General features: G+C 39.8%; 1 protein-coding gene across 1 annotated transcript in view; it reads right to left on the bottom strand.

Moving 5' to 3' along the window:
- LOC131793379 (E3 ubiquitin-protein ligase rnf213-alpha-like) overlaps nt 1-22650 on the bottom strand; it is a 66590-nt gene that overhangs the window by 10850 nt on the left and 33090 nt on the right. The window contains exons 31-71 of the mRNA XM_066165199.1: nt 22385-22558; nt 22055-22163; nt 21809-21980; nt 20744-20939; nt 20444-20559; nt 20026-20220; nt 19609-19731; nt 19269-19386; nt 18364-18599; nt 18185-18267; nt 17703-17836; nt 17135-17230; nt 16844-17011; nt 16270-16436; nt 15763-15985; nt 14918-15273; nt 14435-14593; nt 14170-14317; nt 13793-13881; nt 13529-13664; nt 13037-13144; nt 12725-12810; nt 11638-11823; nt 11237-11375; nt 10915-10995; nt 10305-10520; nt 9526-9662; nt 8727-9241; nt 7458-7925; nt 6909-7072; nt 6381-6587; nt 5796-6010; nt 5125-5233; nt 4950-5041; nt 3960-4208; nt 3675-3795; nt 3057-3506; nt 2460-2579; nt 808-918; nt 620-673; nt 171-371 (exon numbers count right to left, since the gene is read on the bottom strand). Of these exons, the coding sequence (XP_066021296.1) occupies nt 171-371; nt 620-673; nt 808-918; nt 2460-2579; nt 3057-3506; nt 3675-3795; nt 3960-4208; nt 4950-5041; nt 5125-5233; nt 5796-6010; nt 6381-6587; nt 6909-7072; nt 7458-7925; nt 8727-9241; nt 9526-9662; nt 10305-10520; nt 10915-10995; nt 11237-11375; nt 11638-11823; nt 12725-12810; nt 13037-13144; nt 13529-13664; nt 13793-13881; nt 14170-14317; nt 14435-14593; nt 14918-15273; nt 15763-15985; nt 16270-16436; nt 16844-17011; nt 17135-17230; nt 17703-17836; nt 18185-18267; nt 18364-18599; nt 19269-19386; nt 19609-19731; nt 20026-20220; nt 20444-20559; nt 20744-20939; nt 21809-21980; nt 22055-22163; nt 22385-22558 (7227 nt within the window). The remainder of the gene's footprint in view (nt 1-170; nt 372-619; nt 674-807; nt 919-2459; nt 2580-3056; nt 3507-3674; nt 3796-3959; nt 4209-4949; nt 5042-5124; nt 5234-5795; nt 6011-6380; nt 6588-6908; nt 7073-7457; nt 7926-8726; nt 9242-9525; nt 9663-10304; nt 10521-10914; nt 10996-11236; nt 11376-11637; nt 11824-12724; nt 12811-13036; nt 13145-13528; nt 13665-13792; nt 13882-14169; nt 14318-14434; nt 14594-14917; nt 15274-15762; nt 15986-16269; nt 16437-16843; nt 17012-17134; nt 17231-17702; nt 17837-18184; nt 18268-18363; nt 18600-19268; nt 19387-19608; nt 19732-20025; nt 20221-20443; nt 20560-20743; nt 20940-21808; nt 21981-22054; nt 22164-22384; nt 22559-22650) is intronic.

The raw sequence follows: 22650 nt of genomic DNA, 5'->3' as shown, positions 1-22650 counted from the left end.
GGAAATCAACGGAGAAATCAGATATTCTGTCAGTAAACTACTATGGAACAAGACATACAAATGCTCTTTTATCATTTTAACAATAGAACTAAGATTGCTATAGTTGTCATTTTGGCCTATGCTAAAAACATTTCATTTTTTCTTGGGATAACATGTCTGTGTATATTTACCTTCATGGTCGATGGATCAGTCATGAGAGCATACAAAGGCTGAGCCAAAGATGCTGCACCAACGCAGTGTAAAGCTACTACTGTATGGATCACAATTTCTGTCAAGGTGTGCTCCTGCGGACTCTTTCCATTGTAGATTTGAAGTTCCCTAAGATTTCCACCCTGTTTGTTCTCAAGAAGTTCCTTGGCCAAATGTTGGGCCTAAATGATACACATAGCTTATTACAAATAGAAAACGTACCTTTCAACAGCCTAAATATCGAGAGAATAAGAAAAGAAGAGTAACGTCTACTATACCCTTACCAATTCCTTCGGTTTCACACGAGTCGACAGCATTTATCACAAAATTCAGGAATTAAAAATGTGCTAATTGTTCCTTTCTTTTCGAGTCACCGCAACGGCAATCGATTTTGCAGAAAACATGCGTGCATGTTTTTAATTGGTCTTACCGTTTCACTTAGGTGTCCTCCATCTCTTACGAAATCACCAAGTTTTACTCTCACCTGACAAAAAAAAAGTATCCTCCTTTCTGAAAGCAGCAGGCAAGAGTGTGTCGAATTAGCAAGGAGGAAGGATGACTAAGCATACAGAGCAGAATTATAAGTTTCTTTGGAAAGTGTATATCGCTTTTCCTTACCTCCTGAGACACATTCTGTGTCTGAACTAGAGAAATATTTGCCATCGTTATTTCACGGTACATTACCAGGAGGAGAATTACATTTTTAGAGACATCTTGTAATCTTGTTTCCTACGAAAAAATATTAAAAAGTTCTCATGGTGAGTTATTTGGAAACTTCTCATCAAAAGTGTTCGATGGTTGACTAAGCCTTCATTGTTTAAAAGATACTTACATTTCGGTTAAAAATATGGTTATGAGATGTAAAACTGTAAACTTTAACCTCTAAGTCTTCTAAGATCACGTCAAATGAGTAAAGGGGGTAAGTTTCTAAAGAAACAAAGCGAATGGCAAATGGCTAAAGCTCGAAATATCAGCATAGAAACTTTTAACGGTGGCCAATTTTCACTATCAACTCAGTGGGTAAAATCAAATTATTTTAAGATTAAGACTGCCTTCATAATTCAGGGGTGGATCCAGCATATTTCTTAGAAGGGGCTACATCATTAACGAATAACGTAACTGAAGGGTGACATAAACAGATTTTGAAAGCGAACAAAGAAGAAGAAAGGTTATGACCAGGAAATATGATGTGAAACATAATGTGACCCGCTCAAAATACATTGCAAACAACTCAGCAGTCTAACCGTGTAGTTGTATTAGGAAGCCGCAAGTCATCAAATTCCTTTATCGCATGTGATATTTATCAAAACTAAGTAGCAACGAATTCTAACATATCTGTGTCATTTCTGAATGTCTTAAGTTGATACAATCCACATGTAATAAACGTTACATCGAGGCTTCTCCATTTAATAATTGTCCTTGACCTTTAACACGTGGAAGTGTATATATAGATGCTGTTAGAGGCTTTCTCTATGTAGTTCTAGTTTTGCTTTACATAGCTACCATACGTGTTATTGGTAAATTAAGTTTAAGTCACCCTTGGCTATTAAAAGTGCAAGCGGGAACCAATGTGTAAGTACAGAATATTTCTGTCCCTATTTTGAAGTACAAGTTCGAACTTATAGTCTCTTTTCCTTAAAGTAGCGTTTCTAACCAACTGAATCACAGAGTACCATTACAAGTCAAGTACGTGGCTCCACTTAGCAGTGCCCAGTTTTTCAAAGGACCCATTTAGTTTTCCTGTAGCCTTTATCTCCTGCAACTTTACGGCCTTAAGGATTTAAGGATTAACTGTTATCGTTTACATTATTGCTATCGCTTTAGAGAAATTAGAAGTACATGTATCCTCTCGGTATTATTGATTTCTAATGTCTTTAGAAATCAGCTAGAAACATTTGTTACGCTGCATTTATGATTGGAATGTTCTCCATCACTGATTCGTGATTCGCGTTATCTTGTAATATGTTATCATTTCGTTATCCGTTTACGTTCGATTAGAGCCAATAAATCATCGTCAACCACAACTGATTTTTCCGTGATCAACTTTCGAAAATCCAGACTCTTTCTCATTGGATCAGTAAGCATTTCCCGCCAAAAACGTTCAACGCGACAAGTTGCTGACAAGTGACATTTGGCTTTTCAAAAGTCGCCACGAACCCGGCGTTACGCGATTATAACTCACAATAATCCACAGCCTTCACCTTTACCTTTCCATCAATAACGAAGATAAACGGTACAATGGAAATTACGAATACACAATTAACACTAACCGTAATGGCAGTGACAATGTCTTGGATGTTCCCACTGATTACAGTTTTGGCCAGCCCCTCACGGACGGCACGATAATGGTCTCCATGAACAATAAACCTGTCTTGGATTACATCCTCCTCCTGCAGATCGAAGACCAAAGATCAATAGCAAGCAACATGTATTACTATAAGTAAAATGGAAAAAGACTGTTTCCTTCAAACATTTAAGGGAATTGTTCCATTATGAGCAGTAAAAAAAGAGGACGGAAAGAGTCTGGATTTTCAAAAGTCGTTCCTCTTTTTTTCTCTTCCAGTCTTTAACTGTTGCGCTTTGGAAACACTCATGTTTTTTCTGTAAGAGATATTCACGAGGTTTAAGTATATTTGCTCTTATAGAGTACTGAGAAGTTCACATAGTAGATGGCCTGGCTCGTTAACATGTTCACAGTAATTAGAGCACCTGACTACGAAGTCAAAATTTACCAAAATTGAATCCTTCTACCATTCATATTTTTCTTTTCCTGTCTCACGTTTATGACATATGCATACCATTTTCCTTTCATGATTCAGTTCTCACTTATTTCAACGAAATCTGTTCATTAATCATTCATTGCCTACCTGCTGTCTGGCCTCTGAAGGTAAAATCCACGCCAATTCCTCATATTCACCCAGCGTTCGGACACAGTCCAAGCCATACCGCCTGACAAGCTGTTTAAGTAGGTAGAGCTGCGGTGTGGAACTCGACACTTGCTGCGGTGTAGAACTCGACACTTCCATGCAAAGCTTCCTTGCAGATTCTAATAATAACATCACTTCTCTCTTGGCGTCAAGGTCTTTGTAACTGCTATCTCCCTCAATGAACAAGTTGTAAATGAACTCTACCACCAATGATAACACGTAACGTCCTTTAGCAACCCCATCCAGAGAAATAGGGCTCATTTCAGCAGAATCCTCGTCACCGGCCCTAAGAGCTGTAAACGACTCTTCGCAAGTTTTTTTGGCATGTTTGAGCTTTACTGTTAACTTCGAATCGGCCACTCTGGTTTGATAACGGCTGATTAGGATGTCCTAGGGAAAAAGCAGTTAGATTTGAGAACAGTTAGGACTTTATAGTACAATTTACTCCACATAATAAAAGACAAGTAACAATAAGTAACATCTCGGGTATGTAGAGTAAATTTAATTTCAGTTGAATTACTCTCACCTCACAGTACAGTACTAGTTTAGTTTACATACCTCCATGCACTGGACGCATAAGAAGCAGACTTCTTTGACGTGCGAAGGTTCTGGTTTTAAGTTCCGAGCCCCATGCAAGAAATCTCCCAGATGGTCTTTCACCAACTTTGTCAACTTCACACTATTTTTAAAAATAAAAGACAATTTAGTATATACTTATCTTCTCATTAATTGGACAATTTAATGTGAATTGGAGATAAGAAAAGAAGAAATCAGACATGTTAAGAGGCACAGGAAAGTGTGAGTGTCATAGTTGAGCATGAGATTGATTCTCTATACTTTCACCTTGAGCGCAATAGCTGCTGGAGAAGAAATGAACGCACCACAGGGGTGGGATCAATAGCATAATCAGGGAATGGAGAGAAATCCTTGGTCTGAGTTGACTGATGACCGATAACATAACGCATAAGTAGAGTGATAGCTTCCTTTTCAGGGTCCTTTGACACTGAGTCACCAAAACAGAATACTGACACCAGCTCCATGAAAAAGGCATTACATCGGCGACGTAACTCAGAAGCGGTCTCTTCGCTGGTCCTGTGGTCATAAAGAAAGCAGAAATAAGTACCAGCATAGCAGTAGAGTTATTTCTTTAACCTCAGTTTTGTTAACGCTCTAGCTTCAGCAATGGGCCATAGTTTCCCATCATCTATCAAAAATAACTTACGTTTTTGGCATCTAAAGCTGTGAGAAACTATGATTACTCTGTGAAAATGTTGCGATGTAATTCTTCGTCTGGGGACATCAGGATGATTCGGATTTCGGAATTTTGGTTTTCATGTGGGGGAAAAAATCCAAGAACCATATTAAAAAAAGAAAACGAAGGGTAAAGAAAAGAACCAGTGACATAGCAAACTCTAGTGTGATGCAGAGTCCTGGAACGAACCTCGCCCACACAATTAGGAGACAAGTGATCTCGCGGTCGCCCTGCCACATTCCCTGAAGTTGTCAGCCGTGGCTGACGCTATACCACCATGAATACTTTTTTGGCCACAGGCCGATGACAGCTTCCACAATTACAAGCCTTGAAATGTCTCCGAATTTCACTCCGCTTTAAATTTCATTTGAGTAATTCTGTACCACCAGGGAAATATCAAGAGATGGTTAGGCTGGAGTAAATCAAATTTCCTTTGTAACGAGAGTCCAAAGACGGCTCGTGTCAGACTTTACCCGAAATAAGTTGTGGGAAAATTTGTGCAGTCTCCGAAACTTGCGGAGACTGAGGTCCTATATTGTAAAAAATATAACCACTAAATTGTGGATAATGTGCTGGTTTACCTCTGCTTGATGTCTTCACTGTAGTTAATCAAGAATTTTTCGATGGTCTGCAGCGATCTCAGCGATGAAAAGTCAGTTTCATCTCCCAAAACCTTCAGAAGAGAGCAGTTTGTTATTACCGAATTTTAATTTACAGTTGATTATTTCTGTTTTGCATTTCTTAACTCTAACCTACCTTCCACAACCTGATAACGTTCTCCGAAGTGGCATCTTTATCTTTGTCGGCGAAGAAAGTCACATGCTCCACAAAGAGTCGAACGGCTCCTGTTCGCTGCCACATGGATCTGATCCATACAAGAAGGAAATAATATAATAATTAGCAGTAATTTCTCATTTATTTGCACTTCCAAATACATTCTACCATACAGGTCCTCCAGACAACCCCTTAAAACAGGTACTACTAACGTTTCGCGTTGGTAAAATTTAAGACATTTTTGCGCACAGAATTCGACAAAGTCACCATGGCAAAAACCTTGCAAAATTCCCTTTCTCGCGTCATCATTAAAACTTAGAATCATTTCCTTCCATTTAAATCCCCAGCCAGATAAAGTAAAGATCTAAATACCTCTTTGAAGAAGTATCATTTAGTCCTCTGTTTACGATTTTTACTCTCTTGGAAGGTTGTGCAAGCACTTGGTTACTAAGCATAGCTGGCCCAAAGACCAACTATTTGAACATGCAAAATCCTCTCATAAAAGACGGAGCGAGCAAATGACTGACTGATTATAAATAATCTTGCCAATAAAGTCTGCCGATTAAACTAGCTGCATCAGAGCCTTTAGACGGCTTCTTCTCATGTCACAGTCTAAACCAACCTCAAAAAGGGAAAATTTGGTGTTATGTTACCTGCAGTGACCAAGCATTACTGTTGATCTCTCTCCATAGTTTGAACATTTCTCCGTGACAGGTTTAAACCTCTCTTTCCTTCGCATGTCTTCCACTGCTGGCCTTATAGACAAAACTCTGTCACACCATGTTCGTCGTGTCTCCGGAGAAAGTAACATCTCTCGTGAAGGCTCCAGTGCCTCAAGACAAATGTTCAATGCTATGACATCCAAAAGCTGTAAGAAATTTAAAAAATATCACAGAAAAGTTCAACAATACTAAACATTGTACCTGAGACGGAAGAGGGAGGGGATAATTTTGCGCTTGTGACTGCCTTGCAATACGTGATAAATTTCAGTTCTAAAACAAGACATATAAAATAACCTGGTCTGCCCAAGGGACATAAATGTATCAGTGTAGGACACCGTTACGGAAAGTCTTAGGCGGCCTAATGTGGTAGAACTTATGTTAATAATCACCACTAATTAAAGCTTCTGTTTATATAATTCCTTAAAAAATATTCGAGTAAACTGAGAACTCATTAAAATTAGCATGAACCTATAACCAACGTATTAAAAACAGCCACAATAAGGCATTTAAACTCACCACTTCTGGCTCGTTTCCTTGAAGAACTTTTCGTAATCTTGGTACCAGATCTGGATTCGCTTTAACGAGTGTATCAAAACACTTCAAACGGTGTTGAACTCTACTGTATGCAACATGAACGAGTGCTATATCAATCGACTCGTTACCATCCTCATCTTCCAGGGTAACGATTTCTCTCGCTGACGAAAGAATCGCTTCGTAAACAAGCTGAAAGAATAGAGGAAAAAAAAGCAAACTCAAATGTAATCGTGCTAACGAGAGCATCATCTTACAACTTAAAAGCTTCATATTTTTCATTGGATTTCCCTGATGGTCCTATCAAAAGGTCGATTTCCCTCTTGTATTGTAACATATTCGATATAATTGCGTCGTTTTTGATCGCTAACCTTTATAAATTAATGATTAAAACGATTTCTCACGGGAAAGGATGTGCGTTGGGTGAAGACCCTAGGCAAGCGCTGCGAAAGAAATATAACTATTCTCCGAAGAAATCTGATATTGCGATGAAAACAATGGTAGAAATTAAACCTCGTGTGCCATATCGCTGGAAGGCTTGTACACCATGTGAACAAAATCCATCAGATACTGTAGTCCCGCGGAATTCAGACCACGCAATTCATCGAGTGGAGGTCCCAACTGCGAGTTACCGATCAATTCACGAAGAGAGTCCAACAGAGTGGCGCTAGAATGAGCTGCAACCGAGGAAAAAAAACATACATGAGACAACTGTTGCTTCACAGAACTAAATCGAGTCCTTCAATTTACCTCACAGACATCCTGAACACCAAAATATATAGCGCATATCCGAGATGCCCAGGATTGACAATTTATTTTTAGTGATTTGTTTCATGTTCGTACCTGCATTTTCAAGCACATTTCATGTTTTCGTGAACAATAAAAAATTGAGGATAAGACTGCACCGATAGTGGTCGTCAGTCTTGATTTACAAATATGTCGGTGATCATAAACTAGATCTTAGCTAAGGTGACTGTTTTGTGTGACTCACTTGTTATATAAAACAGAAAGACAACAGTGAAAATAAATAGGCCAAAAAAAGCCAAAAAGTAGTTCATGTACCTTCGACGCTAGCTGCGTCTTTTAACAATTTTTCCACGCGTTGCTTGATAATAAACGAAAATGGAAATCGGCAAGAAAAACGATGACCACCGGCCCCAGAGCCACTAACTTGAACACGTTCTCGAACAGAATTAGTTGCGGGTGATATCATGTCACTGTAACTCAGCTCTGAGATGTTACGGTCGGCCAAGATCTTCAGCCACAGCCTCGAAACCCCCGTGTTTTCATTCTTTAACAAGTCTAAATTGCTGTCTCTGTCTGCCAATGCAATGATCTCGGCCAAAATAGGAACCACAACTGAGAACACTCGCTGCAGAAGAGCCCTTCTAAAGGTGCCCCACTCTTGCACCCCTGTTCCCGACAGAGCTTCTGATTGGAGCCATCCCTTTGGATTTGCCGCTGTTAGCTCCCTTTCCTTTAAGAGGTGGTATGTTCTTTGTACCGCCACGCTTGCAAACGACTCTTCATCTTAAAAGAGATGGTAGTGAGAATTAAACAAATTAATAAAATAGTGAAATTGAGGAGTTTAATTCTACCAGTTGCTGAATTAGATCTGGCTTTTTCAACTCATTTTACACAACGTTACGTTCCTTCAACTATTGCCCCCAAAACTACAATTCTTAATAACACTTAAAAAATCCTTTAGCACTGCGCCTCCAAAATTGAATTGGTTTTATGGATCAACAAAGATTGCAAGTTTGATGCTCGTTCCAATCCAATATTGCTTTGTTGATTAAAGAGGTTCCGCGCTTTAAGCAGTGAATAACCTAATCAATCCACCCTTGCCATTCTCGCAGCTTCCCTGACGACACTAGAGACAAAGATGGTCACAACTTTGGGATGCCGTATAAATGAATTGTCTTTCGTAGCTTCTATATCACAACGGCCTATGTAAAAAGGTGGCGCGTTATTCTTACACTACCACAGTGATTCTGCTGTTCGCCAATCTATAGAAGTCTCCACTTCTTGTGTACCTTTTATTGTTGAAAATAGAAAACCTTTTCATTTACAGAGAAAGGAGCGCCCTAATCAATAACTTCCTGAAAATTTCTGGAGATCTTTTGACGATAACACTAATGGTACAATTGGATGATTGCAATATTCAAGTAAAATTTGGAGATTTTTCATTCGTCTTCCAAATACGAAGAAAGACAAATTTAAAACCCTGAAGGCTTCGATTGAACCTTTCGAAAGGTCATTTTCCTTAAAATGAAAGAATTGTGAGCTTTTATAAAATTATTTTATATCATATTGTTTCTCTTTACTAACCCCCCTGAGTTTGATAGTCATCAGGTAATAAATCCAAAAGCAGCTCAATCCTTTGAGTTGATCGTTCAGCTGATTCCGTTTCGTTATCAACCCTACACGCAGCCGCCTGTACACAGTTACGAAGAAGCTTCACCGGCACCGTCACGGCTGGCATGGAGTCATCTTCCTTAATACGGTCTCCACTAAAAAGCTCACTAATGGGACGATTGATGAGTTGCTCGATGGAAGGAGTGTGCTTACCAGGTGGACGAAGTTCATCAATGTGAACGGACATCCATTTTCCACCCTGGAAACCGACAAAGTTACGACATCCACCAGCTATTCTCGGCAGCTGTGTGATCAGTACAATGTGGACAGCTTCCCACGAAGACAAGTTGAGCATTTGAGAGGCGTTTGTTCGCTCTTCCAGCAGAATGTGTCTTGCGTCCGCAATCAGGTTGAAGTTTTCATCTCCTGAATCACACTGAACCAGAAGAATACCAGGACATTCTCCACCAAGGTGTTCAAAAAAGGTTCTGCGAGAAAAAGATGAAGGCTCGTTTCAGTATAGAAAAAAAAGTATACATCGTAACACAGTTATTTGAGACGTACAAGGTGAGATACACTTTAACCTGTCAATGTCAGTTTAAGAATGTCTAACGCTCGTAAAAAAAAATTGAAAATATCCCAATATCCCAAGGTCCTTCCCTTCAACATATATTTTGCCTTTTTATCAGCTGGTCTCTAACAGATAACGGATTCTGTTCCACAATCAATGTAATCACAATGTTTTGCTCGCTGATTAACATCAAGCTCTCACCTGACTGAAGCCCTAAACTGTTGTTCCGTTTGAAACTGTTGAAGTGTCATGGAATCCATAGTCGACCGTTCAAAGCCAGTTTGATTGCATATGTCTCCCAAATCGTTCTTAGAGAGCAGACGTGAATGAGTAGTAACCTAAAACAAAGATGAAAACCAGCCCATTTAATGACAAAATCGAATTAACATAGAACAAATATGGATATTCTTGGTCTTACAAGAGCCATGGCTGATTTGTTTATTTGCCCAATTCATGCCAGTTGATGATATCACCAACCGCATGAGACGAATGCATGTCGAGTTTCAGGTTTAGCGTCACAAATATGTTCCCTGTCCTCATTCTGAACCTCCTCTTGCTAACTTAAAACATAGTTTGGACAGCCATACCCCATCCACAACAAAGCTGAAACACGGTTTAAATTAGGGACTCTTAAACTGACTTCTTTCAACTCCAAATATAGCGCAATAAAATTACAAGTTAGTGATTAAGCCCGCCCTATATAAATTTAGTTCTCCAGTTGTCTGTTGCTGATTTTCTTACGGTTAAACCTGGTTCAATGAAACATCTTTTAATGATGGGACATTACTCATGGGTGTACTCCAACGCCTTTAAGACTTTGCATAAGATAAGAGTCTTCAGTTTCACTTAACCACTCACTATACTGTTAGGGCTTGTAAATTTTCCTGCTTATGTGGTTTTTAAGTCCTCTATCTTGCTCAAGAGAGAAGCAAACTATACACCAGACGATCAACTACGGACATTGTATCTCCATCACTAACTTGAATCAAGAGCCCCTCCTGACGCTTTTCATCAAAACGTCTATCCTCCAAATTGAGCACGTGCGACATGAACATCGCCAAACTTGAGTGCTGTTGTTGTTCAAAGTAGGCATCCCAGATATGAGTGGCTCGTCTTTTTAAAGCAGTGTGAGGAAGGCGAGCAATGGCATCAGGTGTAGCCATCTCCGAAAGCATCATCTGAGATCTTCGAAGTACCTTGTGAGAGGGAGAAAAGACACTACTACGTTACTTTGCTGGTCTACTGCGAGTGAAACTGTACTTAACACTTCAATCTTCGTCATCGAAAGCCTAATTAATGTTGCAGTCAAAGAATGTAAACTAGGAGTCGCACTGAATGTCCCATCTTTCGCATCTCGGGGTGATCGACAAGAATCCGTAACGCAAGAAATATTTAATAATTCAGCAGTAAAAAATATAAGCAAATTACATAATGTTCAAATCATTAATCCTTAAACCAATCCTCGCTGTACTGGCGAGTGTCACTAACGGAGTAAAAATTTTATGCAACTCGCAAAATTTCCCATTCATTAAAATACACAAAAGCCATCAAGATGTATGTATCTTAAAATGACATTTCCATGAAGCTTACTTTCATTTCCCATGTATCCTTTGTGTCATCACTTGCCACGGAGTGGTCTTCTCTTTCAATTTCAGTGGAGGGAATTGTATCCTTGTGATCGACAAGAATCAGAAATCCGTAACGCAAGAAGTATTTAATAATTCAGCAGTAAAAAATATAAGCAAATTACATAATGTTCAAATCATTAATCCTTAAACCAATCCTCGCTGTACTGGCGAGTGTCACTAAAGGAGAAAAAAATTTATGCAACTCGCAAAATTTCCCATTTATTAAAATACACAAAAGCCATCAAGATGTATGTATCTTAAAATGACATTTCCATGAAGCTTACTTTCATTTCCCATGTATCCTTTGTGTCATCACTTGCCGCCGAGTGGTCTTCTCTTTCAATTTCATTACAGACTTCCATGACAATGGAGGGAATTGTATCCTCATGAAATCCAACAAAAGCGTCTCCGATGGAGAATTCCCTGTTATCAAACATCAAATTAAAAATATTAAAATAAAATAGCCCACAATCTAAAAATTGTTAATATTGTGAATAGTTGTTCCATACGCTTTACTTTATTTCTATTTTAAATTGCGCCTCTTGGGATTGAGAAAAAGGCCAACAGTTTTTTTAAATCTTGCGCACAAAGCACACCCAAAATCGCGCAGTATTCCGAACACTGCAAAATGCAATAACATTGAATTTTCTCATAAGGCGTCGAAACCCTTTTTTTGTAACATCACCTGCCATGTCTGCCTTCAGCCGAAACCTCGGAAAATTCACTGGCCCAAGTCCGAAGTTTCTGTACCACGTCCTTCTGGTCAGGAGTCAAACTTGTTAAGGTCACAAGGAAGTGTTTCTCCAGGCGGTTGATCAACGGAATAGGAAAGTTGTTGTACACCACGTCTTTTTCAGCAATCACGATTAATCTGTGTAAGGGAGAGTGACTTAAGACTCAAAGCGATGAAAACAATACGTTAAGGCTATATGGCTCACTAGCACTGCGTTTGTGATGGAACACGAAGGAACGAAAATGACGATTAAAACGACAAGGGCTCGGAATTGTCCTTGAAACACAATGAGGCAACGGCTGCGAAAGAGACTACAACGTGAAGAGCACATCTACATTTATTATGCTTTCTGTCTGACCGCTTAGAGTCGATAAATATAGAAGTTAACTTTTGTTACAAAACAGAAGTACGACTTATAAACCTCACCATTTCAGTGTGAATGAAATACCTAATCATTTTTTCGATCCACGGCGATAAGAGGTAACGAAACGGCGGTGACAGCTGAACCAAAATAGCAAAAGGGATAGCAAAAACATCATGGATTACACAGGATTCGACACTAGAAATACACTCGGTCGACACTATGAAGACGTTACTGTCCACTGGGCCACGAGGGCACTTTGAGAGAACATTGGGAACGAGGTAAACTTTAGGTTTTTTTTTTACTCACCAGTAAACACACAAAAAATCAATTTTTGACCTAATAATAATAATAAAATGTTCGTAACAATCGAGATTATCTACAATCAGCGACAACACTGTTGACACGTTGCCGTATTTAACCCCCTAGTACTTCAATTTTATCTCGTTTGCACTTGTCAAGTTAACCTACTCGCCCCCTTCCTCCCAAAACAACGTTGAAACGTGATTCCATGAACCTTCAGCTACATACGGGTAACATTGAATGGGGAGGGGTCTTGTCAATGATTTAGAGTGAGGAAGAGACAGGAGTGTTACTATACACATAAATAGCACTATTCAAACATGATGTATCAACTACTCATAACGTTGATTGTAGGTAATCAGCCAAAATTCTTACTTGAAGCCATCGTCAACACGACATTTGACGCGGTGAGTACCAAGCCCAAGATCCACATACTTCTGTCCTCCACAGTACACATAATACTAGAAATACAGCATACCAAGAAATAAGACTTAACATTTCCAAGCCTTTTCCACTTCAGCACATGTGTAATACCATTGAAGATACGACTTAACATATACAATAATAGTTACAATACTTTTTAACATAGTAATACAAGGTGGAGCACATTCCGCTTGGCCCCAACGAAGAGAGGCATTGCGAATGTTAACAACAAAATGTACAATATTTGCAACGGATATCTTATACCTGATTTAGGGCGTCGTACAGACTCTCGTAGAGACTTTCAAGGTTCAATAGAATCACTGTTCTCCCTGTTTCCATACAAACCTTGATGCGATTGATGTTGCGACAAATCTGAATATCAAGTTATTGACGTAAGTTGTACATTTAAACATTTACTGTAGGACTCCGGTACGGAACACCAGAACAATAATCTCTCGATTTGCAAATGAAACTAAATTCCTTTGTAACAAAATTTGTTTTTATATCCATACATTTACGTTTTCAAGCAATCATCGTTTTCTTCTACCACAATCTCTAAAAACATTTGATAGTAAGTCCTGAGTACACTTCATGCCAACTCAACGACAAGTAAGTGTTAGTATCATGAAATGTCGACACCGAATCAAACTGTAATTACTAGAACTCTGTCAACAGCAATGTGTTATTTCTGAAGTTGAGTGGAGTATTACCAAGGTCATAAGATATAAAAATAGTTTTTCCTCCCATGATTTTTACCTGAGTGTATTCCTGGTCATTAGGAAAACTACTTCCAAAGATGACGACTGCATCATCCGCTGTTCTCAAAAGATGCTGCTGCATGATGGGTAAGGCGGCGTAGTTTTCAGTCAGAATCAGAAGGTAACGGTTTTCACTGTAAGACATTTAGTTAACATGAAAAGTTACACCGTCACTACTTTATGTCAGCTACTTATAAACGACTCTACGAACCAACAAACGAAGGAAAAATAAAAGTTGGGTTGGGATGAACTAAACATGTACCTGAAATTGGCTCTATCTGCTACGTCTTCCCTTCCAAGACTTGCCTCGATCAATCTTATTGTAGTTGGGATCTCGGTTACGTAGTCATCCTTCGTTGACAAGGAAAAAGTCAGGTTAAGCAAGTAATTAGATTCCTAGTGCTCACTCAATTTCCGAGCTAAACATACATGTATCGACCCGGTAAAAATAAAAAATCCCTTAAATCTGATGTGAATAATTCCCTATTGATACCATGGATCGAAGTTTCCCTGTATGGTCATGATTTAATGGACCATTTTGCAGTGCTTCATGACTGGGTGTATCCTAATGAAGTAAAGAGAACGCAATGTAGAAACAAGTTCGGCACTAGCTTAATATTGTTCTGTGCGTCAACTTACATCTTTTTCGGTATAGTAGCGTTTGAATATCTCTACAGGGTCTCCTTCAATCAGGCCACCAAAGTTCCTCTTGATAGCGTGTTCTAGTTCATGCCACCGAGGTCTCTGCTGAGATTTTGCAGCGATTGCATACACCATCTTTATGAGGCTTGCGTAAAGAGAAAAAAGAGGTGAATCACTTCGAGCACATAATTTCCAAGTAAATTCATCATTAAAGAAGCGAGCTAAAAAGAATATGTAAAATATATGCTCTCAGATATTAAACCTGTAAAAGTCACGGAGACCGAAAAATTCTTCTTTGCCACATTTTTTTAATGTTGCAAAATTTTTCTGTTCCTTGTAAAGTTCTGCATATCCAGCTGCCAGTAGAGAAATGAGAGGCAGGATAAGAGCTTTCACCACTTCATCCGTGGAGCAAATTCCCCTGGAAAACAATACTCAAATGTAAAAAGGAATTCAATACTTTGGGAATTTTCATGTGTTTATCATGCTGAGAGTTAATGGCTAATATCGATTTTCGAGATATCACCATATCACAGTGGGTGGATGGACTATAATTTTATTTTTAATGGCTACCATTTTTAACGGAGATCAAAACCAATTTGATCAATTTTAGTCTTAATTATTCTTTACCATAGTTACGAAGGTTTTCACAAAGTCCAACGAAACTATTTGCGCGGCCGCAATAACATTTCTGCATGGGTTAACATGAGTGCAAAAGCAAAAGGTTACCATACAATTTACTTACATAGCACTGTCAATAAGTTCTCCCCTGCTTGGAACCCCACGCGACAGCATGATTCCACGGTTCATTTTGGCGGGATCCAGGGCCCAATTTGAGATTCCAATGAAAGCTACGCGCTGCGGTTTCTCGTCAGTCTCGATGATGTCATCAGCGGTTGTTACACCATCCTCAAGCAATGGATGTAAAGTTTTAAGAGGCATGAGAGGAGAGTCTTCTGCCAGACCAACCTCATCAAGGACTACCACTGAAACAAACATGTCTGGATTTTTCCCCTCCTGTAACTTGCTACACTGCTTGAAAGTCGCCACGATACCCTCAGGGGTCGATAAAGGACTGCACTGATATGATGCCATGTGAACCTACCATGAAATAAATAATTATACTGTTTTTAAAAACGGACCTTGAGGTAAACATAAGCATGCTACACATATAACTCTTTTTGGGAAGGGGTATTAAAGGTGCTTGGTGTGACTCTGAGATTAACTTCCTCTTTTCTGTGTAACTCCCAATTACAAAACGTAGAGCAGAAGTACTATGGACTACGCGAAGCGCGCAAAGCCAATAGTGACCAAACAGCGAATGGCTGACTTATATCTCCATCGAGTTTCCCTGAAAGTATGTTGGTCTCCATTCGTACTTTTTGATGCGGAAAGAAGCTGTTATACTAACGTGTCTTGACCAAGTCAACATAATCACCCCGCAAGAGCTCGAACATAAATGTAACCAGGATATCGACTACTGCGAGATCAACATATCTCCTACGAATTCCCATTACATCGATCCTAATTGCTCTTCCCTTATGGAAAGAAGAATATGACATTATATTGTATCTTAAATGGTCATATAACCTGCTTGAAGGTCTTGAATAATTGCGATCTTGCAGCATCGCCTTGCATATTATCGGCAACAACCGTCTTCGCCAAAGATTTTGAGCTGCCTGGTTTTCCAACCACAAATAATGGGATCCTGAGCTCAATGCACACCACCATCATAAACACATTTTCGCTCAAGGCTGTGTTGCGAGCGATGTTGGGGCCGAGATCCAACTCATTTAGCACAGCTTTTTGACAACTATCACAGACAAAATTGGAACACGTAAGGTACATTTCTTGCTTACATATGGTAAAGAACCGGCAAAGGTGTGAGTAAAAAACTCGAACCCCACAAATCTTTTCTTGTTGATCAGACTTCTGTCTGTCCAACCGTCTTTGTCTTAATAAAATATACTTTTTATAACTATCCATTAACTGGCCGCAGTAAATGTCTTTCTATTTTGGTACATAAAAGGTCTAAAAGGCTGGGTCATGAATTCCTTCGCATGAAGTAGACCACGTTGTATTAGACTCTCCTCATACCTTGAAATCTCACGGTGTATCTGCTTGTGACCACCTGGAAGCGAACATGGCGCCTTAAAGCTGCGTGCCACGACAGTGCGATATTCTTCACGCCGATCCTGAAGCTTGGCATGGTAACAGACACCAATGGCGAGTACCAGGGCACGGGTTAGAGGTGTGATTGAATACTGCGGAATATACAAAATGATGATACTTTTAACCAGAATTCTTGCGGCCCCACTTTGCACCCCTCAAACATAATTGGACTTATCAATACAAACACCTATTTCTGGTTTAAGCAACACGATGTCTTATAGCATCAAATTTTCAACTATTCATTCCGGATCATTATTTTGAAGGATCATACAATAACTCAATGAGGCACGTCCAAAGTCCCCAAAACGAGGACTGTGTTCAGAGTTTACCATCTTTCTTAGTCCAATTATCATGCAAACAAACTGACTTTCAAGAAACATTTTCCACCGATTTGAGAGGATTTCTAGACTCGAGAATAGCTCATTCTGACATTCCGTGGGATTTCATTTTCGGTAAAATTTTACTTAGTGGAGCATAAAATGTTAAATAGCTTTATTACCATCTCTTCCTCTTCATCATCTTCATCGATATCTAAACCTTCCTCCCTTCGTTGCTCAGCGGTAACCTTTCTCATAAGTCTACCGAGTGTATCCACGTGCTTATAAAACCAGACCATCACTTGCATGGCTCTCTCGACATCACGAAGACTAACAAAGCTGCACTCATCCTGGATTTAAAAAAAAGGTTATTCTCTCTTTGGGCTTGCACCGCCACCGTGTGATTGAAAAGCAATTTATAACACTAATGCATCTAATATGCAAAAAAAAGTGTTCTAAAACTTTTCACGCACCGATTGATCTCTCATATATTTTTGCGAGGCTGCCAGAACCTCAGCGACTGCTTCTACTGTCGAAGAGTCTCCCACTAGTTGTCCTTCGTGAAGAATCTGTCATAAAAACACAAATAAGTAAAATCAAATTGTATGAAAGATAGTCGAGGGGGAGTAAAGTGGCGTTTGCTCTCTTCACTCGAGGTTATTCCAGAATATGGAAAAAGACAAAGCAACAACCCTATCCTTTTTTGGTAGACTGATGTTTCATTTCCTTAGGAATTTATTCATAAAATTAGAGGGATATAAGTAAGTAAATGCCGTACCTCCTGTCCTCCTGCCTCGTACCATGAATCAAAATGTTTATTACCACTAACCCTATCTTGGGTTCAGTGCAAATGTTCACTCGGGTCTCTTGAACATGTCACATTCTAGATTCATTTCCTTTTTATCTTTATGTCTTTAATAAATCTCAGATAAAATACACATATCTCAAGTTCCAATAATAAAATATGTGACAGAGGACTGATAGTTTATGGGTTAGAAAGATCATATTTTGAGTTCAGAGGGACTATTAGGATACACTTACGTAACGGCTGACAATCTGGTTAGTATATAGTCTTTCTACATCTGGTTTCAGTTGACCAAAATCCCATATCAACGGGCGCATGCTCCCAGGGAGGGCGTGTACACGGTAGACGAGATGACGTAATGGGATATGACCTGTAGAGAACAATTATTACCAAAAAATAATTACCAAACGACCTTTTAATTCACTACTATGCTTTTACCGCATTTGCACGTGCACTATTTTTTTTCCAGGGTGTAACCCAACTTAGATGATCGGAGCCTGTCGCACTTGCCGGGAGTCAGCCAATAGGGAACTGTCGATGGGACAATTACCTGGTATGCAAGTTCCTCCCTTTTTAGGAATCATTCAAAATGGAAGCTTCACAAACAATTCTGAACAAGGCATCACCTGTGATTAATAGATCCGTTAACACTCTTCTTTTCTCAAAATCAATTTTCAAACAAAATCCTTAGGAAATTCAACCCTATAACGTCTCCTACCCAGCCGATCTTCTGATCCATCTGCTCTCACGTGATATCCAAGACCAGCTGACTCCAGCTTGTGGATCATGTCATCTGTGTGCCTAGAAATACACATGGAAACAACACTTTGCTCTTACCATTCATTTCTAAGACACTTTACGCTTAGCTGAGCTCGGAGCGGAAGACACATGTTTTACCTTCTGTAAGGGTTACAGGCAGCGATAAACTGCAGCCTTTCTAGCCCTTGTCCAATAGGCCGACCATTGATTCTTCGGTCGACCATAACTTCCTTAATCATGGTCAGTGCCTCTGTAGTGTTGGCTTCATCAAAGAACAAAACCGTGTCAATATTCTTGTCTTGATTTTCGCGGGCCATTTCTTCTGCTTGGTGAACTTTGAGCTTGATATCTTCGTATGTTGTACCACCATGAACCTTGAAAAGAAAGTGGTGTATGACGAAACTGATGTAGCTGTAAAGTAGGTGTTACGTTGAAATTATTTTGTAGGAGAGATTCCCTACAACCAGAGGGAGCACCACAAGCAGCTCTACTTCCACGATAAAAGTCACTACCACAACCATACGCAGCAGGAGCATCAACAAAAACTACCACTAATAGCCCAACTTTTCCAAACACCATCAGCAATGGCAACACCACCCTTACACTCTCCCGCAATACCCCTTCTCTCCCCATTTTGCCACCACTACTACCACCAGCAGTATCAACACCATCCCCACCACAACCACCATCTGCACCACACCCACGGACAACCGAACCATTAAAACTATCTCAATTTCCATTGCTAACACTTGGCTCACCACGATCACCATTACCATCAAGATGAGATCGTCACCAAAATTGCGTAATCACTACCTCAACGGCGTCCCCATCTGCAACATGCAGCAATCGCATTATCGTCGATACAACATTCCGAAGAGAAGTACTACCAGTTTTATCACCACCGACAACTTCCACCAAAAGCATTTCATCCCAATAGCCACCATCATAACCTAAAACATATTATCCGCTATTATCCCCACCAAAATATAGTGTTAGGACTCTGCTAGTAGAAATAAATATTAGAAATGTAATAATCAACTTACCTTAACGAGAAGCATGTTCCGGGGTCCTTCAGGCCCTGCTTGTAAGCCGCACATGTATCGAATGAGACGGGTCTTACCACAACCAGTCTCACCCATCACGATCACAGGGATGTTGCATCTGTAAGTGTTAAAGCTCAGAAGTGAGTGAAAACCCATTCACTTTGTCAGACAAAGGCAAAATAGTGTTGAAAGCGTGTTTAGAGTTTGTGTTCGATTTGTTTCAGTTTCGCTGCCATTTAAACTGAGAGTTGAATTTGCTCTAACCCTTGCATAGTCTGACCTTAATTTGTCTTAAAAATGAAAAGGGAATTATTAAAAACAATACATCACCACCTCTTACCTGAATCTCATGTGAATAGCCAGAATCTTCTTGACATTGTCTGTAGTTAATTCATAGGCTATGTCTGGATCGTACAACCAGTTTACCCCCATCACAGAACATAACTGATTTATCTTGTCCTCTCTAAAACAGAGTTAATATGTTGTACACAATTTATCACACTGGAACAAACTGTCACGTAGGAACTAAAAGCTTCGGTGAAATGCTACTTTCCCCTCTACGAGGTGTATCTAGGCCGGAAGAACTCTACCCTAAATGCCGTATGCATGAATCCCTTTTCCACGAGCTTTGCCAGTCTTACCATACACTTCATAAGAAAAAATTCATTAACTTGACTCCTAAAGGAACCAAGGTTAATTGTAATAACTCTTCTTCAAAGACAAATACCTACAAATGGGTTTATTGTCTGGCACTTACTTCTTAGAGGTCTCTATGTTTGTTGCAAAATCGACACGTTGGGCTTGCAGACCATTTCGCAAGGGTTTGGACATTAAACCTTTCTCCAACGTTTGACTTGTTCGTGGATCAACAAGATCACCGACGGAATTAATGATGAAACCAAGAAACGTCATAGTTATGTGGTCTTGGTTGAAGAACAAGTAGGGGTGAGGGCTGAATAACAAAAGAAAAACATCAGACACACTGCGTTCAAAACATGGGAGATTAATAGAGAGGATATAGTCCTTATCTAATAATTTTAGCACAAAGCGAGCCCGCAATACGATTGCTACGTGAAAGTTAACCAGTCTGAGTTAACCCGTCACAAAATAAATGGCAGCGATAATTAATAAAAATCTGGAGTTTTCAACTATAGCAAAAACAGCTAAGCTCTCACCTGCTTTCCCAGCGTCTTCTAAGTTGAAACTGTTCGATCTCTTTTCGCTCGAGCTCTGCGTTGTCCTCCGTATAAAATACAGTGTTCTCTTCTGTCAAAGATGGAGTAGCAAAATCCTACAAGGAAAGGAAATAACTCTTCATGGTACTCACTGATGCTGCAAAGCTACCAAAAGATGTAATAAAACTCAGAAGCTCCACTTATCACGTTAATAAATCAAAACCCAGAATCCAAGTTATTTGGAGTCAGCAAGACGCTATAAGAAAGTTGGGTGAGCAAAAATTTGAAAAGCTAGCTTACCCTTGACATTTGTATCATAAAGCGCACAACAAAGGAGCGGAAACCTTCAAGATTCAGCACATTGGGTCCTGCTAAAACAGCCCTCATCAGCTGCATGTCACAAAAAAAACTTTGTTCACAGTCGCGGAGCTGCGAGTTCAAGAAACTCACAAAATGACGAATCTCTGACCACGAGGGATCAGGAATACCACAATTTCTGCAAATTAAACAGTAGTGAGTAACTATGATGGCAGGCCAAACAATTTATTTTAACAACCTTCAAAAAGAAAGAGAGAATAATCCTTTCCTCCATGTATGTGCCTAAGCATGCAGTTGGAAAGGGACGTCTCCCTTCAAAGAAACCTCTCATTTTCCATTTAAGAATTTGTTCAGGCTTGTCGTGCGTATATCGAGTTATGGATGCACGCGGGAAGTTTGGAGAGCATGAAAAATGCGTGAGAGTAGGTCGAGGCGCAGCCGAGAGCAACTCTAGCACTTCCCAAGTGCATCCATAACTCGATATACGCACAGTTAAAAGCATGAGCAAATTCTTTTATAACAGAGCGACAACAAGGATCTGCGCGAAGAAGCCTTTTATTGTGATAGAGTGCAAATTCTCACAACGCACACTTGGGAGTTATGGATGCACGCGGGAAGTTTGGAGAGCATGAAAAATGCGTGAGAGTAGGTCGAGGCGCAGCCGAGAGCAACTCTAGCACTTCCCAAGTGCATCCATAACTCGATATACGCACAGTTAAAAGCATGAGCAAATTCTTTTATAACAGAGCGACAACAAGGATCTGCGCGAAGAAGCCTTTTATTGTGATAGAGTGCAAATTCTCACAACACACACTTGGGAAGTTTGGAGAACACTCAAAAAGCTAGAGTTGCTCTTGGCTACGCCTCGAGCTACTCTTACGCATTTTTCGTGCTCTCCAAACTTTCCGCGTGCATCCATAACTCAATATACGCACGCTAAGCATGAACAAATTCTTAAATTATTAATTTACCTTTCACCAAAGAACGAATTGACAAACACTATCTGTTAACACGTTTAGAACATTCAATTAGGTACGTTCAACAAACCTAAGAAGGAGCATGAGGCATGTCTTTTGATCTTCATCCACATTTCCTGGCGAAAACGTAAAGTTGTCAAGACTCTTTCCTTCATTTGACAGTTTCAGATATTGATAAACCCTCTGGAACGGTGCGTTTCGAAACTCTTTGACGTCAAACAGTGGATTACAGTCCTGTTTATCTAAAAAAAAATTCAAGGAAACACTTAAGAACCAACTACTAATTGCTTGTTGAAGGAGAATCTCAGTTAAATACCTTGAGTATCTGCTAAACAGCAGAGAACAGTTCTTGGTGTTTGACACTCAATAGTTGGTAGCAGGTCATAAACTGGCCGCTTAGACATTGTGGATTTTCCACATTGTCTCTGAAAATGAAAAGAGTAGTCGACATCACAAGAAGAGACAGTGAAGGACACGAGCTACTTTCCATAAAGCAACGGATATTTAAATCACTTCTCAGCATCTGAAATTTTAATTCACCAACAAAACAATGGACGAAGCACCTCTCCCTGATTGTGCTACTGCATTATTCTGTTGATTTTATATCTATAGATGACATTCACCCTCTCTCCAACTTTTCACTCACCCCTCGACTTTGACCTTCTTCCTCCCTGATGAAACCCATGGGTAGGGGTGCAGTGGTCGTAATCTCAATGATGTACAAGTCTGTGCTTCGTCTCCTCCACACTCTTCCCATCTTGTCACAAAGGTAGCCAAGGACAAGAAGGTTGAAAATAAGGGCGTCCAAACCACGTCTCATCTAAAAAAGGAGAACATAACATGTCATAAAATATTGAGATAAGCAACTGAGGACACGCGCCGGTTGGGCATTTTACAAGTGTTGGCCACTGG

This window comes from Pocillopora verrucosa, chromosome 4 (genome assembly GCF_036669915.1).
Source record: "Pocillopora verrucosa isolate sample1 chromosome 4, ASM3666991v2, whole genome shotgun sequence".
Lineage (NCBI taxonomy): Eukaryota > Metazoa > Cnidaria > Anthozoa > Scleractinia > Pocilloporidae > Pocillopora > Pocillopora verrucosa.
The sequence above is the reverse complement of the archived record's forward strand: the minus strand, read 5'-3'. Positions and strand labels throughout refer to the sequence as shown.